This window comes from Nilaparvata lugens, chromosome 12 (assembly GCF_014356525.2).
Source record: "Nilaparvata lugens isolate BPH chromosome 12, ASM1435652v1, whole genome shotgun sequence".
Lineage (NCBI taxonomy): Eukaryota > Metazoa > Arthropoda > Insecta > Hemiptera > Delphacidae > Nilaparvata > Nilaparvata lugens.
In genome coordinates this window covers 31,351,154-31,373,675 of record NC_052515.1, presented here as the reverse complement: position 1 = coordinate 31,373,675, position 22,522 = coordinate 31,351,154, and the positions used below count along the sequence as shown (strand labels likewise).

Below are 22,522 nucleotides of genomic sequence, written 5' to 3'. Positions count from 1 at the left end.
TGGCCTTTAAAATTATGTATCATAAAATGGATGTTTTATTCGTGTTACAACCCCTAAGTCACCCCCTTATGAGGGGTTGAAATTCAGTTGTACGTCAAAAGGTAGAGAGAGTATTTGACCAATAACTTAGCCTGAAAGTTACAGTATTATATCTACACCAGTCTCCAATTTATTGAAGGGTTCCCATAAATATGACTCACTTTGTACATTTTTCCCATCGAACCCCGTTCAAATTCAGCCAATTAAACTAGAGAACTTTTTCCAAATCATCAACTTCTGTTGCTATTTGGTTCATACAAACAAAATGAACAAATTCTTACTAACTTGAATGCACAAGAAAGTACATTGAAAATATCAAATGGAAACAGTATATCTGAAACTGTGTTTTTTGTGAGTACTTTGTAATTATTGTTATAATTTCGTCGCATGATTTCGCATTTAATTAAACAATATATCAACTCTATGATATCCTGAGAATATCACGTAGCACTCTCTCATGTCTCAGAGCATGTCCATTGTTCTCTGTAGCTGTTTTTCATGTCCCAGAAATTTGCTAAGATGTTTTTTAAATCCATATAACTTCTCTATTCTAATCTATATCATCTACTAATTCAAGTAAACTCTTATCGAATTTAAATAGGACTTCTGCAACCGTTTTTCATGTGTGATTATATCAGAGGCGTTTGCTATTTTGTTTGTTAAATCCATATAACTTCTCCATTCTAATCTTCATCGTCAAATAATCAAGTGAACTCTTTTCGAGGTCTTTATCTCTTTTCAGGACACCTAAACGAGGAGATACACCCATATAACTACTGAAATGTATATCTACTAATTCAAGTTAACTCTTTACGAATTCTTTATCCCTTTTCAGGACACCTAAACGAGGAGAGACACCCATATAACTACTGAAATCTATTTCTACTAATTCAAGTGAACTATTTCGAATTCTGTATCTCTTTTCAGGACACCTAAACAAGGAGAAACACACACACACACTAAAACAGATGTGCACAATTGGTAAACTCTGTTTTATTGCATGACTCCAATCATCAGATAATTTGTCACTTAGCATCAAAATACCAAACAAGATAGTTATAGAAGCACAGTAATAGCATACATCGTTAGCCTGCTGCTGTTGCAACAGCTCCTGTTCTCGCAACTTTTCCTTGGTCTGCAGCAGCTCAAGTTCCAACTTTTTCTGGCGCAATTCGAGCAACTTTTTCTGCTTTTTTCGCAGATTCTCGCGCAAAATGGCCGCCTGTTCGGCGTCCGGCTTAGCGGCGGCGGCGGCGGGCGGGGGGGCGTCTGTGGTGGTTGGCTGCGTGGCGGCGGGGTACGGACTGGCCGTGGTCGTGGTGGGGGTAACTGTGCTGCCTGCAGCTGTGGTGGTAGCAGTACCACCCTGGAACAAACAAAATAGCACAATTTTTGTTAGAAATGTTTTTACGACAGTAATACTCATTAAAACGAAGTAAATCATTACTGTTTTGAAGCTAAAATATTGATTATTCATTATTTGAATTGAACGTGTAAAGCTGCGTAAAGACTCGAGTGCCACGAGCAAGCGCAATTCACTTTTAATCAGCTGACGATATCTGTATTTGTTCCGTGTCGACTCGTCTGAGAATCGCCTCGTGTGTTTCAGCCCTTCAAGGTTCAATTTCTAAGCGATAACTCTAGCTGCGTTTTATTATCAGATGTCTATTACTGTATATTTTTGTAGTCTATGTTGACATATAATGACTTCAATAAGTTGTCGTTTAGGTATTGGCCCTTAAATAGAATAGCCAGTTAGGAAAAGAAAAGCAGGGAACACTGTATATGCTTGTAGAAGACTAAACGAGTATGACGAACAATAAAAGTATCAGATTAAAATAAACATTGAATAAAATACAATGAAAATGAGCTTAAAAAGCATTCTGTTGGAATACCATTAACTTCGGTATATTCCAAGTTCTTCTCAAAGTATATCAATTTATCAGAAGAGGCATGCTATGAGTTCTGCCAGAAATAAATTCAACCATAGAGAGAAGATAACATCAGAAGATATCCCATCTATAGGGCGTTTATGTTGCAAATGTCACTGTTAACTCAAGCCGATAGTCCTAGTAGTAATTTTTCGTGAAGCTATGTGACGAAGGTAGTCTCTCACACTATGCCGTTCTCACTCTTACCCGGCCAAAATAGTGATAATAGACAGTAGTCTACAGTAATCGGCTTGAAATTTGTACAATTAACGACCTATATCATGGGATATCTTCTTTAGCTATCTCTTCTTTCTGCTATCACCATAAATGATACAGTATAACCACAAATGATACAGTATCACCACACATGATACAGTATCACCACACATGATACAGTATCACCACACATGATACAGTATCACCACACATGATACAGTATCACCACACATGATACAGTATCACCAAAAAATGATGCAGTATCATCACCAAAAAATGATGCAGTATCACCACAAATGATACAGTATCACCTCAAATGGTACAGTATCACCACACATGATACAGTATCACCACAAATGATACAGTACCACCACACATGATACAGTATCACCTCAAATGGTACAGTACCACCACACATGATACAGTATCACCACACATGATACAGTATCACCACAAATGATACAGTATCACCACACATGATACAGTATCACCTCAAATGGTACAGTATCACCACACATGATACAGTATCACCAAAAAATGATGCAGTATCACCACAAATGATACAGTATCACCTCAAATGGTACAGTATCACCAAAAAATGATGCAGTATCACCACAAATGATACAGTACCACCACGCATGATACAGTATCACCACAAATGTTTGAGGTTGATTAATGTGGTACTGACCTGTGTGTGCAGGAACTTTGGATTGACGTGAATGGTGGAGAGCTGTTGCACGGGCCAGGCTGGGTCAAAGTTGTTCACATGCACATCGAGGGCATACAGCTTGGGAGGCGGCAGCATCTGGTTCCAAGTGGTGCGCAGTTTGAATAGCTGCATTCTAGTTTTCTCATCTCCCTAACAACACAACAAAAGCATTAATACACTTTACAAAATCAACTCAAAAGTACTGGTAAATACAGGTACTACTCATATGTACTGGTACACGCACACAGCAGCAGACAGATGGGGAAAAATGAAACGTCTGCAGGCAGATGTGAGCATACAGACGGGCGTCCGTGTGCATTGCAACATTCAATAACCCGGGGAAGAAATTTTCCTCAGTCTCTTCACACTCTGCTGGGGTCCATAATAATTCATATTAAAAAAAGTGCAATTAATTGATCAATTCCAATGCCATCAACATTAACAAATTTACATTTGTAACAGTTTCATATTAGGAGTATTCACAATGTTGGAGTACTTAGCTGGCTAAGTCGAGCTATTCGCTAACTCCAGCTATTTGCTAAGTCTGTGTTAACTCATTTGGTACGTTTGAAAAAAAATAGCAGACGAGATAACATATAGGGAAGGTTTGAGTCAGCTAACTCTGTTAAAAAAGCGGCCATAGGTACTTGTTTTGTTCATATTTGGTAGCAAAAGTGAGGTTATAAACTTTGAGTACACAAATTATTCGCTTGGAGCGCTATTGCAGTTAGCTTATAGATGGGGCGTTCACAATCCAGAGTTATCAAATAGCACTTTAGCTGGCTAACACAACATTGTGAATACCAGGGCTGGCCCCAGGGGTGGGCGGACCGGGCGGCCGCCCAGGGCGGCAGATTTTGGGGGCGGCAAATTTCAAGGAACGTAAAATTTAAAAATACAAATAAATAATAAATTTATAATATTAAATGTGAATAGTAAAATTATATAAGAAGCTGTTCCAAACTCGAGCTAATGAAGACTTCTCTAAGATCAACAACGTCCCAGGATCATCTGAGTGGTCTAGCGAACATAAAATAGCTCAGCCCTTAGATCTTGAAGAATTGGTGAAGGAATTTTCCAATGCAAAGGTCAGATGAGTTTTACTTAATTAAAACAGGTGTGTTTAACAAACGTGTGTTGTATAAATTGTAGTTTTAATTACTCAGCAAGTTATGTGGGCCTAATACTCTCTTGCAGTCTACGTCTTAAGGCTGTGCGAAGGCTAAAAATAAACTTTCTACTGGTGATATTTTAAAAAAAATTGTGACTTGTGCATATCAAGCTATCTAAATGAAAAAGTTTTCTTAGAAAAACATTTTTTTCCTATCATTACTTTTTGAGATATGAGCGCCTTAAGTTTAAATTTTTGAGACAGAACATTTCAGAGAGATAAATCCATGAGATTTGAAGGATAAATTCTTCATGATAATGTTGATTGAATAAAACAAGAAAATTTTGAATATATCAATTTTTGAGAAAGTTATTCAATTTAAACAAACAACTCAACTTAAAGTTATTTTTGGTAATTTTACCAATAGCAAAGCTATTTTCAGCCTTTGCACAGCATGTTTTCTTATTGTGTACCGTATCTGTTCCGAACATAAAAATAGTTAAATACATAATTATTTAGAGTTTACTGAGACTCTTTTTTGTGATGCGAATGGCGCGAACGCATCACAGCGGAGACACAATAGTTAGGCGATCGCTCAAGGAAGGGGTGGTACCCGGGATTAACAATTAGACGGGATACTTGCGAGGGGGGGGGGGGCAGCGGTTACCGATCTCGCCCAGGGCGGAAAAGTCCCTAGGGCCGTGCCTGGTGAATACCCCTATTAATTGAATAAGTAATGGCTCAAGTAGGTTAAACTTGTTGCCAGCGGTCAGTCAAGTGATAGAATAATATTTTGAAAGGGAAAAATAAATAAGGTATAACCCAATACAACTGAGCTGATGTATTTTGTTTACTTGTATTTTTATTACCAGCTCAATTCATTAAGAAAATGTAGCCTATTATTAAATATTGAAAATGTATATTTTGTTGCTGATTATAACATTTTTCAAGTAGAACTGATCTTTATTGATAAGAATCAACAATTAATATCAGATAAGATTTACCCGGATGACTTGAAACACAGCTATCTACTAAAGAAGACAGGGATAATACAACAGAGAAAATAAAGAATCTTGAAAATAAGGTAGGTAGCTAAGTAATTTCCTAAGCTAGAGAGATGATAGAAAATCTAGAAATTAATGAAGGTAGATACAGTAGATAGCTAGGTAAATTAGCTAAAACAGAGAGATGTTAGTACAAGGAAAGAATAAAGAACCTTAAGCTGTGGAAAGGCTAAAAAAAACCTTTCTACTGGTGATATTTTTCCAAGATTTTCGATTATTTGTAAATCATCAAGCTATCATAATGAAAAAGTTTTCTCAGGAAAACATTTTTTTTCCGATCATTACTTTTTGAGATATGAGCGCCTGAAGTTTAAATTTTTGGGACAGAACATTTCAAATTCGGTAAGAGATAAATCCATGCGATTTAGAGGATAGATTCTTTATAGTATTGTTGATCTAGTAAAACTAAAATGTTCTGAAAATATCAATTTTTAAGATGGTTATTCAATTTACTAAAAATAACCAAAACTAACTTTTAGTTAAGTTATATTTGGTAAATTGGATAACTTTTTAAAAATTGATATTTTCAGAAAAAATTTGTTTTACTAGATCAACCATATCATGAAGAATCCATCCTCTAGATCTCATGGGTTTATCTCTTACCGAATTTAAAATGTTCTGTCACAAAAATTCAAACTTCAGGCGCTCATATCTCAAAAAGTAATGATCGGAAAAAAATGTTTTCCTGAGAAAACCTTTTCATTTTGATAGCTTGATGATATACAAATTGAAAATATCACGAGTAGAAAGTTTATTTTTAGCCTTTGCACAGCCTTAAGGTAGGTACGTAGGTCGCTTCATGAGAAATAAAATTGAGAGATGATAAAGAAACTATAAATGAAGATAGATAGGTAGGCACATGTACTAACCTTTTCAAAAACGCCGCAAAACATCTGAACGATATTTTGGTTGAAGAGCGTGTTGTAGGGACTTCCAACGTTTTTGTAAATGGAGTCGATCAAATACAAGACAGGCAGTTTCACGTCTGCGGGCACCTACAAAGCATACAACACACATATCGACTCTCTTCTCTCTCTCTTCTTTCCTCTCTCTCTCTCTCTCTCTCATTCTCAGCAAAAGAGAGTCTGGAGAAGAAATAAAATACAGAGGAAAAGAGACAGAGGCACAGCAAGAACTACTACACTCTTTGTCCCACCAGCCAACATCTACGACTTGATAGAATTATTAGAGAATAGAATAATATCTGGGAGAACAAGATGAAGGTAATCGAACAAATACATAAAAAAATAAAATAAATGTACTAAATTGATTAAAATAATATCTGGGGGAAAAATTGATCAAATAAATAAAAAAATTAAAATAAATGTACTAAATTGAATAAAATAATAACTGGGGGAAAAAGTTGATTGAACAAATAAATAAAGAACATAAAATAAATGTACTAAAGTTAATAAAATAAAAATAATATCTGGGAGAACAAAAAAAATTGTAAACAGATATTTTCTCATATCAAAATTAAACATCAAAATACCAAACAAATTATATCAAAATTTAAACCTTCTATTTATTAATGGTAAATTAATTTCTTACCGATCAAAGCTGCTGATTTTTAATGATATAAAACTCTCAGTGTCGGCTGCACAGAAGCCGGTTAAATTTAAACCGTGATTAATTCCACGAGAACCAATCAGAGAAGCCGTCTTTTCAAAAAAGCCTTCCTCAGATTGGTTGTTGAGAAATTAATCACGGTTAAAATTCAACCGGCTTATGTGCAACCGGCACTCAAGGCTACAGTCAAACTTGAGGGAAAAGAGACTTTCAATTAGTAAAAATTATTAAAATATTTTGACACCTAGGGTCCTATTGCATGAGAAAATACAAGCCAATATTTTAGTAATTTCGTATTATAATAACCAGGTGACTACTAAAATTATTAGTTTGTATTTTGTCATGCAATAGACCACCCCAGGAAGGACCAATGAAACAAAAATCTCCTGTTTTAAATGAAAATGAGGTATATGATGTTTAATCTAAGTTTAATTTATACTAGAAGTATGATTATAGTATTGTATTGGATCTACAATATTTAATTCTTTGGCTTGAGTGAGTCTTGATTAAACTTGGATTTAAGAGAAGTCTTGAATATGACTCAAAGGTTCTAAAGACCCGTTTGAATAAAGGAGAAAATGAGAAAGAACTAACGCAATTACAAATGCAAAATTGATGAAATTACACCATATAGAATTTAGTACAACACAGAAACGTATTAGACCACACACATAGGAGCTAGGTAGTGTCTCATCTGCTTATGTTTTACAAATAATCCCATCCCATGTCAAATAACCACATTTTATGAAACACGTAAACGAATTGCACTGTTCAAACACAAGTTATGCGAGGTCTCATTCATTTCTGTGTTACACAAAATCCATACATGGATTCATCCATCTTTTATTTATATTTGCGCTAGGAGCAAGACTATCAAAAAAATGTTATCTGAAACAAATATATTATTAAACCTGAAACTAAACCAGTATAATCATGCATGAAACAATCTACACTAAATCAAAATAAAATATTAAGTTACTACCTTTACAAAATTTATCAAATTATTCCCAGTGAAGGGAATAAAATAAGTTATACCTTTACAAAATTTACCATATTATTCCCAGTGTGGGGAATAAAATAAGTTATACCTTTACAAAATTTACCAAATTATTCCCAGTTTGGGAAATAAAATAAGTTATACCTTTACAAAATTTACCAAATTGTTCCCAGTGTACGAGATTTTCTCGACACCACTCCTTCCTCCTGGATATCTTAATTAACCAAGCTACTTTACCGTCTAAACTTCAACATTTATTGCAATAGACCGCTCTCTTAGACAAGTCTAAACTCTAGCTCCCTTGCAAAAACAACGCTCGTTTAGACAGAGTCTAACTAAGATTGATCTATTGAAATAATTGTAAGTTTATGTACCATAAGAGTCAATAGTATTTACAATAGATTGTGTAGGGTAATTCGTGTTTGTTGAATTATTAACTAGATTTATGTCAAAGTCAACCTTAAAAGATTGAAGGACTATAATTTGAAGATGTTAGTTTTTGTAGGTCACAAATCCAAATATGAGGGAATAGTATGTTGTGACCAGGATATAGCAATCATAAGGTTCCTTGATCTTGATGTACGGTTATGTTGTAAGGGATCAAGTTTAAGTTTATCAGAGATTGACAATGGTGTAATAACCGAAACCGGTCTTTCTAATTATCAATAAATCAGTGGTTTTTTGACAATTTCTTAGTCTTCAGTCTCATTAAATTCATTCAAATCAAGAATCATAAAAGCGGTGTAAGGTGTAAGTAACCTAAGATATATCTGCATCTATCTATGGACAAATTGAAAGCGACATATTGCCAAATTTACATGTGTCCCATGCTGAGGTAATTTCCTAGATTATCCAAAATTATTCACGATGAATATCATCTTTCATTTTTCAAAAAATATTTATCTGATGATAGATGGTCCAATGTAGAAGTCACTAGAGAAACTTAATTTCAATTTAAATTAAGTTTGAATGCACTACCATACTTATCTACTAGACAGTATCTAGTAAATAAATATCATCAATGACTACTGGATATTATTAAATAATTGATATTGCATGAAATGTCATCTCCAAATCCAATAGAATCATTCATCCTCAGATGCCAGCATAAAACTCATAATATAATTCGTCATCCTGTAAGTTAGGATACAACTGGCAATCTGCTAATGAATTGAAATCGTCAATTTGAAGAGACATACTATTAATTAATTTCTACTACGAATTGCTCAATTAGTCAAGGAAGCATTGATTACTCCAGTTTTAAATTACAATTAATATTATTCTCGTCGCCTTTATGTATGTGGTACCTTTCACATACTCTACTAAAATTTACTTCAATTTTAATGTATAATTAATTTTATTACCTAACGTCGAGTCTTCAAGTATTATTTGATACCTTTTAAACTAGTATTGCTGGAAAATGATATTGTACAACACAGAGACGTATTCATACAGATAAGAGAGAAATCTCGGAAGTCTCAAGGAAATATAGATCCTTCATGCCTAAAAAATTACATCATGGTGGGCCTAAATTGGCGTAGCACAGATTTCATCTTCATTTATGAAGGGAAATACTGCTTATAAAATAATTACATTGATAAAAAATTGAAAATTCTCTTCATTTATATCAAAAGATTATTCGTACAGCTACCTATCAGTGCATTAAACTTCCAATTTTATTGAAAATTTTATTCCCAATAAAATTTTCCTCATCACATCTATAGATTTGTTATTGAAAATTAGTTCTCACAATGCTATTCCAATATTGGAACAGAATCAAATATGTGTTATACTGGTAGATTAAAATTCCACGTAGATTCAAAACACAAAATAGGACTCTGCTAGTCAAATATAGATACGATGAACCAACAAATGGAAGCCTACATAATTATATCGACATCACTGACACAGTATCAGAGTTTCAAGTCAAATTTAATTTATTGGGCTTGGCTCTCGATAAAGGCAAATAGCTTCTATTTCACGTTACTGTAGTAGTTAAAAGAGCATTGCAATATAATAGATCAAGTTACCAACCTCTTTAATAACTTTTATTAATTCTATTATTGAATAAAATAATTAGACGCAGTTCCAAAGGGGTTTTCGCCTTGTAGAACTTTTTCTTTGTTTGATATTGTGAATTATTACCACATTTTTTAATATATTAATCTTGATACAGTTCCCTCAATTGTTTCCGTAAAAACAGAACTGAATTCAAGAGCTATCTTTTCATAGCATCTTCAAGTATTTTCCTTTTTAAATTCTACCTAGCCTATATACTTATACTGTTTGATACTTGAGGCTATGTATTTCTATCTACATGCATTTTTTGATACTTTCAAATCTGTTGAAATACTACTCCACTTTCCCAGAATTCTCCAAAACATTCCAGAAATATAATAACTGTATAAAATATTTATACAGACAATATTCGAGTGCACCTAAATTTCCTGGAATATTACCGCCTCTTATATACTATAATTGATATCAAGTACAAGAGTAATATACCAGTAAGGGTGCTTAATTGTTACTAGAATAAAAACAACCCTAAATCGTTTAATTCTTAAAATCGTTTAATTCTGATAGTTACTCTTACAATATCATTACACAAAATTACATGTTATTTTCAAATATTTAGAAAAATTACTTCAAAACTGTTCCTGGAAAGAATTGATGGATTAATATGCACAAGGAGAAGATGGTTCAATAATGGCATGCAATCATAATCATAGAAAAATTAAAACAAAAATGATAAACTACCAAGTTATGTAGTGTAAATGCAATGATTATTCTAGTAGCAACTGTGACATTTGCGGCATTTTACATTGAAGATAAAATTGAGTGGATATTGATAGTAGATTATTATAAAACAGTTAGCCCCGGTTGCACAAAAACCTGTTAAATTTTAATCGTGATTTTAAATTCCACGAGAACCAATCAGAAACCCCTTCACTGATTGACTCTCGTGGCATTTAATCATAATTAAAATTCAACAGCCTTTTGTGCAACCGGCTCATCGTATTTTAAAATACAAACATTAATCCATGATTCAATATTTCAAGCCTAAAATACCTAAACTCTAGTCTACAATTTATTCATCAAAGAACACAGATTATTCAGGACAGAATTATGACAGTAGCCCGGCATTTTTGGCTTGTTTAATCGATCAATAACCTTCCCCCAACTCTGTGGCCATTAACTCTAATTTGAACGACACTTATCTTGGATCGGGAGGGGGTTGAAGGGGGGTTAACAACCCTCCCCCAACAACCCCAACCCAACATTCATTCTATTGATAGTAAACCACCGATAAACCAACCCTAAATTATTGAACAAACCCTGGCCATCCAAAAATATATCCACGCATAAGGGGAAATTCTACTCACTAGTCTATTATATCAATAGATTTTTTTCGATGTATTGATTGTTTCATGATTGATACAATAAGTACATCATCAAAATGATAGGGAGAGAAAAAATAAGGTAACCTTGTGCTATTCCTCTCCCAAATTTAGATAAGGTTACACATAGTCTGAAAAAGGTCAAGTCTTGTAGTTGTTCACTTCACAAAATATTCAGTCCTTAATTATTTTTAATAGATTAGATTGACATTTTAACTGATCATCTAAAAATTCTATCTATAGTGAGGTCCACGTTATAAAGGCATTGGAGAAAGGTAGGAAAACAAGGTGGCCGATTCTCTGCCTTGCCACTACCTTCTATAGAGAATAGCTGATACCGGTACATCTGTCGTAATATCAACTGGTCTTATCAACTTTTTTATACCTGAAAAACCTAATACTTCATCCTCAATGTAAAATCTGAAAGCGAAATGCCACAGTATAAGATAACAAGTTTTCAAGCACACTACAACGTTTTCAAACAACGTAATGTTATCAGCTCTCTGTTCAAATCTTGTAACTTGCATCACAACAGAAAACCAATAACGTGACGTCATTTTTATGTAGGGATATGCCAAAACTCCTAGATTAACTGAAATGAAAGCAACTACTGTTATCTGTAAGCCAGCAACACACCACAGTTCACTGTTTATTCCATTAAAACATAATGGTATCCATTTCTAAAGAGTGTATTTTAAATAATTTATTAAAGGTGGCTATGGTATTATAGAAGCCCCAGCTGAACTTGAACTTTATTTCCACCATTTATAATCACCATTGAATTACTTTTGAATGTAGATGTATGAAACAGATAAAACATAAAGTTTTAGAATATTTTTAACGTATCTTTTATTGGGAAAACTCATCACTGTATAACCGCTTGCCGACTTCTAATAAAGAGATTTTTTACTGGAGCAAGTTCAAAAATATCCAACCTATTAGACTCATTAAGGTGCGTACAGATTTACGCGCCGCGAACATGAGCAATTCACTTTTAATCAGCTGATGCCAAGCTTTTTATATCTGTATCTTACCGTTTCTGTAAAAATTCAGATATAGTCAGCTGATTAAAAGTGAATTGCTCATGTTCGCGGCGCGTATATCTGTACGCACCTTTAGACATTTTAATTTCAAACTTCAACCCATAAAATGGATACCATTACTATAGCTTCTCAATGGTTGTGAAAAGAATGTGAGATCTAGATTAATTATAAAGTTAAGTTTCAATATAATCAATTAATACAAGCAGACTTTCATTGGGAAAACCCTAAGAGAAAAGAGAAATCAGAAACTATGGAAGCTCTGAGAGAGAGAGAGAGAGAGAGAGAGAGAGAGAGAGAGAGAGAGAGAGAGAGAGAGAGAGAGAGAAATTAGAAAGATGAATGACATAGGACTTTCCACATGTTACACACCACAAAGACCTACCAACATCAAGTACCACGACATAAACCTGTCATGTTTATAATCAAAATTATAAACTGTTCTGCCTTTTTTAAAGAGAAACTAGCATTTTATTGACTATTTTACAGTAGTCAAAAGATAAGACAGCCTTGAGACACCGTCTTTCATCTAAGGCATCAACCCATGTGAGGAGCCTTCTTCATACTGATTGTATATTTTTGTGAACAAAGAATGAAACTCAATAAAAATCCACACTAACCCAATTTTCCTAGCTGAAATTACATTCATCACTCCATATTCACTTCATATTTTTCTTTATTACTTGCTCAGCTAATAAAACTTTGCAAACATAATTCAACTAAAGGTGTCATCCCAATCTAGTTTGAAACAACATTCAATATATTTTTTCTTTATTACTTGCTCAGCTAATAAACTTTGCAAACATAAATTCAACTAAAGGTGTCATCCCAATCTAGCTTGAAACAACATTCAATACTTCCATATTTCAAGGTTGAAAACTTCAATTACCAACCAGATCTCAATCAATTTCAACAGCAAGGTACTCAACTTTTACGAGCGCAATATTGTTAGTTAAACAATTATTATTACCATTAATGTGAGCACAGTGTAATTGAATAATAGGCGCGTCAGGCATTCAAACAGTTTTATTGTCAACTGGCATTCAAGCTTTGTCAACTCAATCGAGAACCTTTAGGCCGTATGACTCATATTGAAACAAAGGCTACTCTGATAATTTAGGCTACTCTGAATAGAAACCGTTGTCAAGTTTATCTTCAACTATTTGAGCATAAAATCAAACAACTGATAAAACTCTGATAACAAAGTCTACTAAACTATCCCAAAACTAATGAGAAACTGTCTAAATTGATGTCAGCCTATTATAGAAATATTGCGACGAATATGGGCTCTCTATTTGATAAGGACGAAAATATCCATCAACAAAGACGGGAGATATTTATTATTGATTCAAGATAGAGACAGAATTGGCTCCGATTCAAAAGAGATTGCAGTAACAGCTGAGTAATTCAACTTTCAACAGAACATTATTTTCCTAGTAATTTACGACAGATGAATGTTGTTAATTGGCCAAATTGTGAGTGATGTTGCTGGTAGTTGTGATCCCCACAAAAACCTTTGACTTGTGCATGAATAGTGGGAAAGATGACTATAACATGACATAACTGGACCTTAGTTTACGTCTATTAAAAGGCTCAATGAAACTAGAAAGACGATTAGATAGATTGGAGACGTAGGCCCGTATGAAGATACTCGGCTTAAACGGAGAAATGTCAGCTGTTAGTTCAAACCCCGTATGAAACATTATGATAAATACAACCATACCTACAAGTAAACGTGATTTAGCGTTAAACGTAGATGGTTTACATGGCACATAGCAATAGAGAGAAGAAATTAAATTCAAATTTCAAACATTAAATCAACAGCTTGAATGAAAGTCTGCTCGTATAATATAATTGATATTGAGTTATCTAATATCCACAACTTGTCACTTTGTTTCAACAATTTATTGAAATTATTTATTTGCGATTCACCAATTATTCATTTATTCATTAAGAAGTGATCCACTATAAAATCAGAACTGCTTTCAAGATCTTAGAATATCAAGTGAGAACTAATCTGTTGAGACCCACTCGCTTACAAACTTGAATTTCAATTATAGAACCACTAATGTTTTCAACAAAAAATGACGACTACAAAAATTCAAATCAATTTCAATGAAATTGAAAAAATTTCACTACCACTACCTATTATCAACGCATATTTCTTTCCAAATTGAACTATAAAGAATACTGTATTTTCCCCTCATTGATTGTAATTTAGATTATTAGAAATTTTACTTTGATCAAGACATATTTCTTTCTAAATTGAACTATGAATAATACTGTATTTTCCCCACATTAATTGTAATTTAAATCATTATAATTCAACAACTGGTCTCAATTATTAATTAGGACATCTTGACAAATAAATAAAATTAAAACAAATCTCAATTATTGGGACACCTTGAATAGCTTGTAACAGAATTGACAATGATTTAAAATGTCAACAACGTTGAAACAAAGCGACAGCAACCGAGAAAAGCACGTGATAAGTAGGTGTGTGCGGCAAACAAACTGGGCATGACAGAGATGACGAGATGGCGAGTGCATGTAGTTCGCTCTTTGTCTACACTCAATTAACCTAATGTAATATTTGATAATTTCACTAATTACTTCTTAATGGCCATTCATCAATAAAGCCCATATTATCCCCTAATGATTCAAGTTTGATGAATCCACTGCGAGTCTTAGGTTAGGCACACACCAGTCAGTCAGTCAAGACAAGACATGATCAGACACGTTTAGTCACAATACTTCAATCGCATTGTTGCTTATGACGCAATCCACACTGATTAGTCATTGCAATTAGACATGTCTTCATAAGCAACTATGTGAAGTATTGTGACTAAACGTGTCTGATCATGTCTTGTCTTGTCTAACTGGTGTGCGCCTAGCCTTACAACAATCAGTGCCGGTTGCACAAATCCGGTTAAATTTTAACCGTGATTAATTCCAAGAGAACCTATCAGAGAAGCAGTCTTTTTAAAAAACCCTTCTCATTATTATTGATTGATACAATAAGTACATCATCAAAAATGATAGAGAGAGACAAATATAAGGTAACCTTGTACTATTCCTTTCCCTCTCTCCCAGTGCTAAGGGACTCTCCAGTGCTATGGGATATCTACTTATGGTTTCTCTATGATATTACTAAATAAGTGGTGATGCGTCAATCCTGTATTTCCTATCCCGTACATGTATAAGCCGACTAGCAAGAAACCCGTGCAAGGGCCTATTCTAAAACTTTACAACTGAAAACGTGACGTAATGAAATCCTAAAGAATTGAAAATAGGTCTATAACCATCCTCGGTTAATTAAGCAATATATATATGCAAAATTCCAAGTTTATCAGTCCAGTAGTTCAGACGTGATGATGCGTCAAACATAATTTTCCTATCCCGTACGTGTATAAGCCAATTTTTTTATATATAAAAATATAAACCTGGGTACCCTTTTTAAAAGCCAATTCTTTACTTTATTATAATATAGACCAGCAGGAAACCCTTGTTCAATTTTAAAACATGACACACTGAAATCTTGGAGAATTTATAATAGGCCTACAACCATGAGCCAGTTCTTTCCTTTGTTATTGACCGAGCGAAGTGAGGTCTAAGATTAAGTCGACGGTTTGGCATTTCTCTTAATGTTTGAATGTTTATATGTTGCGCATTTACGGCGAACCGCGGTAATAGATTTTCATGAAATTTGACAGGTATGTTCATTTTTCTATTGCGCGTCGACGTATATACAAGGTTTTTTGGAAATTTTGCATTTCAAGGATAATATAAAAGGAAAAAGGAGCCTCCTTCATACGCCAATATTAGAGTAAAAATCAGACTATAGAATTATTCATCATAAATCAGTTGAAAAGTGATTACACAGATGTGTGGAGAAGCCAGTCTATTGCTGTATTTCCATAGGGTCTATAGTTTCAATCAAAGACCTTATAGAGGTATGCATCTTTAAGCTGGGTTTACACCAAAGTTATTGAAAAAATGTTAATAATTTAATCCTTATAGATTCTATTAGATTGAACGGAAGTTGACAAACAGACATCTTCATCATGTGTATGATAAGTTATGTTCAATCTAATATAATCTACAAGGATTGAGTTATTAACATTTCGTTAATAACTTTGGTCTAATCGCAGCATATGGAATACAAATTCAAACGTGAACTGAGTTTGTTAACATTTAAAACAAGTGACATCAGGTACTTGTGGATGAGAATACTGCGTGAGGTCTACTGTTCACAAAACTACTAGTAGTATAGATATAAAAACTACGGGTTTCGCAGGACCCTAAATTGAATAGAGAATAAAATTTTGGTTTCAATTTGGCTAAAATTGTCTCGCCATCTCGTCAACCAACACCCCACACCCTCACCAAGTAAAACTACAATAGAGTGCATTATGTTGGTCCAACCTTGCGCAAATGATGTTCGATGGCGAGCACAATGGCTCGAGCCTGCTCGCGGTTCTCCTCGGCGAGCATAGTGAGCATATTGATGAGCGGCTTGCTGTTCATGGTGAGGTCCTCGAGCGAGGAGGCGTATTCCTTCATGGCGTCCACCTCCTTGATGCTGAGCGGAGGGTCCGGCTCCATTATGGTGTAGCCACCGGCTGACGACGAGGACGAAGAAGAGTTGGAGGAGGAGGCCGACGATGGGGTGGGGTACACCCCTTTGCTAACCATCTTGGTCACCGGGTCTCTCTCACTCACACTACACCTCCATGTCATGTACAACACCTGAAATAAAACACAAAATCCCCCATTAGTTTCCCAAATCAAACCAAATACAGCAAGTGTAAAATACAAACAAATTTAGTCTACTATTAGGGTAACCGTCCACTGGAACCGTATTCAACCGATGGTCGTCCATTGGAACCGTTTACATCAGTCTAGTGCAGTAGTTGGCTGAACTATTGAATATTGAATAAATGCTGAATTAACTACTATCAAAGCCAACAGAAATTTTCATAAACAATGTTTATATTGATATTTTGAAAATTGGGTAAACAAATATCCACCAAATTTGTTATTCATTACAATAATATTACTTTCAGATCCTATTTGTTCAGTAATCTACTTTGTCTACGGAGTCCTTTGAACATCACGACGATGATATCTCTTGTCTCACATATCCCACAATGGAACATGCTCTTGAACCAAACTTATCAACTTTTCATTGTCCATAGTTAAAACTTTATAAAACAGAACAACTTCAAAAACAAAAACAGACAAGACTGTGAAACAATTTTGAGGTAAGTATGATGTTGTCTCAGCTCGACTAGTTAGATCGGCTGGATAGAGCCGAAAATCCCATTCAATTCGGATCGAAAACTTGATCGGCCGGAGACGGCCGTGCACGGTCGTATGAACCTGTTGCAATGGACGAGCATCTATAGCTTTCTTTGTTGGGGGATCGTTCGGACGAATTCGGTAGTTTTCGGCCGATGCTAGTTCGGACGATATCGGTTCCAGTGGGCGGCCCACCTTAGGTAGAACCGTTTTCGTCCGAACCAGCATCGGCCGAAAACTACCGAACACGATCCAACGATCCCCCAACAAACAAAGGAATAAATGCCCGTCCATTGCAACAGGTCAATCAATTTTTCGATCCGAATAAAATGGGATTTTCCGGTTCTATCCGGCCGATCTAACTAGTCGAGCTGAGGCAACAAAGTGTTCCTAACCTTGTTTTACAGTCTTGTTTGTTTCTGTTGTTCTGTTTTATAAAGGTAAGGTTCTGGACAATGTATAGTTGATAAGTTTGGTTCTACAGTCTTGTTTGTTTCTTGAAGTTGTTCTGTTTTATAAAGTTGTAACTATGGACAATGTAAAGTTGATAAGTTTGGTTCAAGAGCATGTTCCATCGTGAGATATGCGAAACAAAAGATATCATCGTTGTGATATTCAAAGGAATCCGTGGACAAAGATTACAGAACAAATAGGATCTGAAGGTAAGATTGTTGTAATGGAATAACTAATTTAGAGGATTTTTGTTTATTCAATTTTCAAAATCTCAATAGGCTATAATCATTGTTTATGACAATTTTTGATGGCTATGATAGTAGTCAATTCAATATTTATTCAATATTCCATAGTTCAGCCAACTACTGAACTAGACTGACGTAAACGGTTCCAATAGACGACCATATTCGGCCGAACGGATCGGTTGAATACGGTTCCAGTGGACGGTTACCCTTAAGGCTGTGCAAAGGCTAAAAATAAACTTTCTACTCGTGTATTTTTTCCAAGTTTTTCGATTTGTACATCATCAAGCTATCAAAATTAAAAAGATTTCTCAGGAATCATTTTTTTCGATCATTACTTTTTGAGATATGAGCGACTGAACTATGAATTCTTCATGGTATTGTTGATCTAGTAAAACAAACTTTTCTGAAAATATAAATTTTTGGAAACGTTATTCAATTTACCAAAAATAACTCAACTATAGTTGACCAAGCGAAAATGGGTCTCTCAAGGCCACTGCAATGTTGCCACTGGTGGCCACCCCTCACTCGACCAGTCTATATACATTGACTATATTTCTACACCCTGCACATCACTCTTTCCTTCTCATACCTTCCCTCTTCCTCTTTTCCGTCACTACCTGTCACAAATTCTTTTGAGCACGTCAGGTTCAAAAGTTCTATTGTGTCATTCTTTGACGTTAGAACAATAACATCCCCCGTTACCTCCTCCCATCATCCGCTATATTCTTCAACATCATGAAATGAAGGAAAGAATATTGTTATGTATAATGTATAACTCTTTCTTGAGTCATAACATCAAGAAATCCAATTTTATAATGATGATTAGATTTTTATTTATAAATGCAACTATTTATAAACTGAGCTATTACTTCATAAAGGTTACTTGAAGACTTTTATAATAATCAATTGGAAGTGGAGTGATGTAATTTTATTTATTTTAGTCAATATTCTTGTAGTGCCCACTTCACTCTGCATTTTTCAATTTGCATGAATTCTCATTTGATTCCAATCACACTTCATCCAGGCTTTGGACAGAGAAGACAAACTATACTCCCCACAATAACAATACTTCACTATCACACCCTCTCTCACACACACATTCACTTTCTCTCTTACTGGCCACCCTTAGTACAAAGTGGCAACAGTGTTGGTAGAGACGGGTGGTGGTGTCAAGAGCAAGCTTTGACCTTGAGGGACCCATTTTCGTTTGGCCAACTATAAAAGTTATTTTTAGTAAATTGATTAACTAGGTATCTTAAAAATTGATATTTTCAGAAAATTTTTGTTTTACTAGATCAACAATACCAAGAAGAATCTATCCTCTAAATCTCATAGATTTATCTTTTACCGAATTTGAAATGTTCTGTCCCAAAATTTAAACTTTAGGCGCTCATATCTCAAAAAGTAATGATCAGGAAGATGTTTTTCTTAGAAAACTTTTGATAGCTTGATGATACAAATCAAAAAACTTTGAAAATATCACGAGTAAAAAGTTTATTTTTAGCCTTTGCACAGCCTTAAGCTAGATCGCTCCCGTGTTATCGGCCAAACTATAATAGTACGGTTCGAATAATACGTCCCGAATAGTATTGTCCCATCGACGAATTAAATAACTGGTGCAGCAGTGAATCGAGCAATTTGGTGAACCTGCAATAATTACTCTATCATTGTCGTGGTAGGAAAACGCGACTACCACCATCTTGTAGCTCCTACCTTACTATTTACGTATTGAACACTGGAAACTCTACAGAGAATACCAAAAAAACCGCTTCACAGTGTAGCGCCTAATCTCTTCAAGGGAACTGTAATTAAATCTCTGTATGTGTAGCAGGTAGCACCATCTTGTCAACATATTTTGGTAATAAGGGTTAATTGGTAACGAGCTAATTGAGGAAAGTGGTCTGGCATTTCAACTTAGAGCAGAGTTTTCACTGAAAATTAACTCGAAGGGCCGGCCGTTTGCACAGTGGAAGCTTAAACTGAATTCAATCTCAGTTGTTGGCTTGAACTAAAAATGAATCACATTATAACAAATGATACTTGATACGGATTTAATCCAGTTTAAAATAAAATTTAGTTTAAACTGTCACTGTGCAAACGGCTCTTAGTCATAAAAATATGGATCTAAGGGCCGTTTGTACAGTGACAGTTTAAACTAAATTTCATTTTAAACTGGATTAAATCCGTATCACGTCTAGTTTGTTATAATGTGTTTCATTTTGAGTTTAAGCCACCAGCTGATTAAATCGAGTTTAAGCTTTGACTGCAAACGGCCCTAAGTGTCATTTAAGGCTGTGCAAAAGCTAAAAATAAACTTTCTACTGGTGATATTTTTCAAAGTTTTTCGATTTGTATATCATTGAGCTACCAAAATGAAAAAGTTTTCTCAGGAAAACATTTTTTCCCAATCATTATTTTTTTGAGATGTGAGCGCCTGAAGTTTGAATTTTTGGAACAGAACATTTCAAATTCGGTAAGATATAAACCCATGAGATTTAGAGGATGGATTCTTCATGGTATTGTTGATCTAGTAAAACAAAAATTTTTGAAAAAGTTATTTAATTTACTAAAACTAACAAAAAATAACATTTAGTTGAGTTATTTTTGGTAAATTGAATAACTTTTTCAAAAATTGATATTTTTAGAAATTTTTTGTTTTACTAGATCAAAAATACCATGAAGAATCCATCCTCTGAATATCATGGGTTTATATCTTACCGAATTTGAAATGTTCTGTCCCAAAAATTTAAACTTTAGGCGCTCATATCTCAAAAAGTAATGATCAGAAAAAAATGTTTTCCTGAGAAAACTTTTTCATTTTGATAGCTTGATGATATACAAATTGAAAAATATCACGAGTAGAAAGTTTATTTTTAGTCTTTGCACAGCCTTATTACCAAAACATATTTTCTCAACAAGATGGTGCTACCTGCCGCCACACATACAGAGATTTGATTACAGTTCCCTAGAAGAGATTAAACGCTACAATGTGAATTTTTTCCCTAGAAGAGATTAAACGCTACAATCTGAATTTTTTGTGTATCCTCTGTGGAATTTCTGGTGTCAAAGGTAAGGCAGGAGCTACAAGCTACAAGATGGTGGTAGTCGCCCAACTAAAGATATCATATCATATTAGCACAACGGCTGGATTACAAAAATTCAAGATTCTTGAAAAATAAAATTAGCTATTATCATTAATATAAAGGTGCATTCTCGTTTGTGCGTCAATTTCCGCAGTCGACAGCGACAAGCATTGTTGACACTCATATTGTCCAAATTTAAAATGTGCTAAAACAGCTGATTTACATTATTTGTGTTTATTTTGGAAGAATCAAACATTTGTAATAATATCAACATATTTACATATTTATAAGTATAAAAAATCTGGTGTGGCGCACTCACACAACTTTCCTTGCCGTTATGAAAATTGATCACCTGACGCTAGTGTTCCCGCGCATCACAAGTCTACTATTCAAAGATTTGAGCCAGCTGGTGACAGGGCAATAACGCTGGAGACACACATGAGGTCTGCTATCTCTTCATAGTGAATGATTTAATAGAATCAACAATAATTTGCAATTGAATAATCACATTTTCTCGAATTTAAAGCTTATTTTCAATTTTAGGTGAAAATGTTACTGAACATTAATTGTAGAGATTTTCATGCTCAATCTACTCCACTTGATTTTTTTTTTGTTCCAATTGTATCTGAAGCCTGATAATTGGGAATCTATCTGCATTGCTGGGGCGGAGCTCCTGAAATTTTTACAGATATGGGACTTGTGGCAATTGATAGAGCTTATCGATGACTATTTTAGGTATAAATTTGATCAAAATCGTTGGAGCCGTTTCCGAGAAAATCACGAAAGACCCTGTTTTTGACAACATTTTCGCCATTTTAGCCGCCATCTTGAATTGCATTTGATCGAAATTGTTTGTGTTGGATCCTTTTAGTGAAAGGACCTTAAGTTCCAAATTTCAAGTCATTCCGTTAATTGGGAGATGAGATATCGTGTACACAGACGCATATACACTCATACATACATACATACACACACACACACACACACACACACACACACACACATACAGACCAATACCCAAAAACCAGTTTTTTGGACTCAGGGGACCTTGAAACGTATAGAAATTTAGAAATTGGGGTACCTTAATTTTTTTTGGAAAGCAATACTTTCCTTACCTATGGTAATAGGGCAAGGAAAGTAAAAATATAAACTCAACCTCCTCCATTAAAACATAATCTTTTAGGTTATTTACTATTTAGACAAATTGAAATCTAGACAACCTGAGATCCTCACACAGTCGTGGTCGACAACGGCATTTACGCACAAACAAAAACCCAGCTTTAGATTCCATTATAATTTCTTACATGAAAATTTTTAGTCACAGTAGACCATTCATATAGAGGATAATGTATCTTGCGTTCAACAA

At 34.5% G+C, this 22,522-nt stretch overlaps 1 protein-coding gene across 3 annotated transcripts in view; it reads right to left on the bottom strand.

Moving 5' to 3' along the window:
* The window catches only part of LOC111048570, a 76,636-nt gene that overhangs the window by 50,286 nt on the left and 3,828 nt on the right, over positions 1 to 22,522 (bottom strand). For all 3 annotated transcript variants that reach the window (XM_039439347.1, XM_039439345.1, XM_039439346.1), the window contains exons 2-5: positions 16,500 to 16,823; positions 5,940 to 6,065; positions 2,875 to 3,045; positions 1,121 to 1,405 (exon numbers count right to left, since the gene is read on the bottom strand). In XM_039439347.1, the coding sequence (XP_039295281.1) occupies positions 1,121 to 1,405; positions 2,875 to 3,045; positions 5,940 to 6,065; positions 16,500 to 16,814 (897 nt within the window). In that variant the 5' untranslated portion in view covers positions 16,815 to 16,823. The remainder of the gene's footprint in view (positions 1 to 1,120; positions 1,406 to 2,874; positions 3,046 to 5,939; positions 6,066 to 16,499; positions 16,824 to 22,522) is intronic.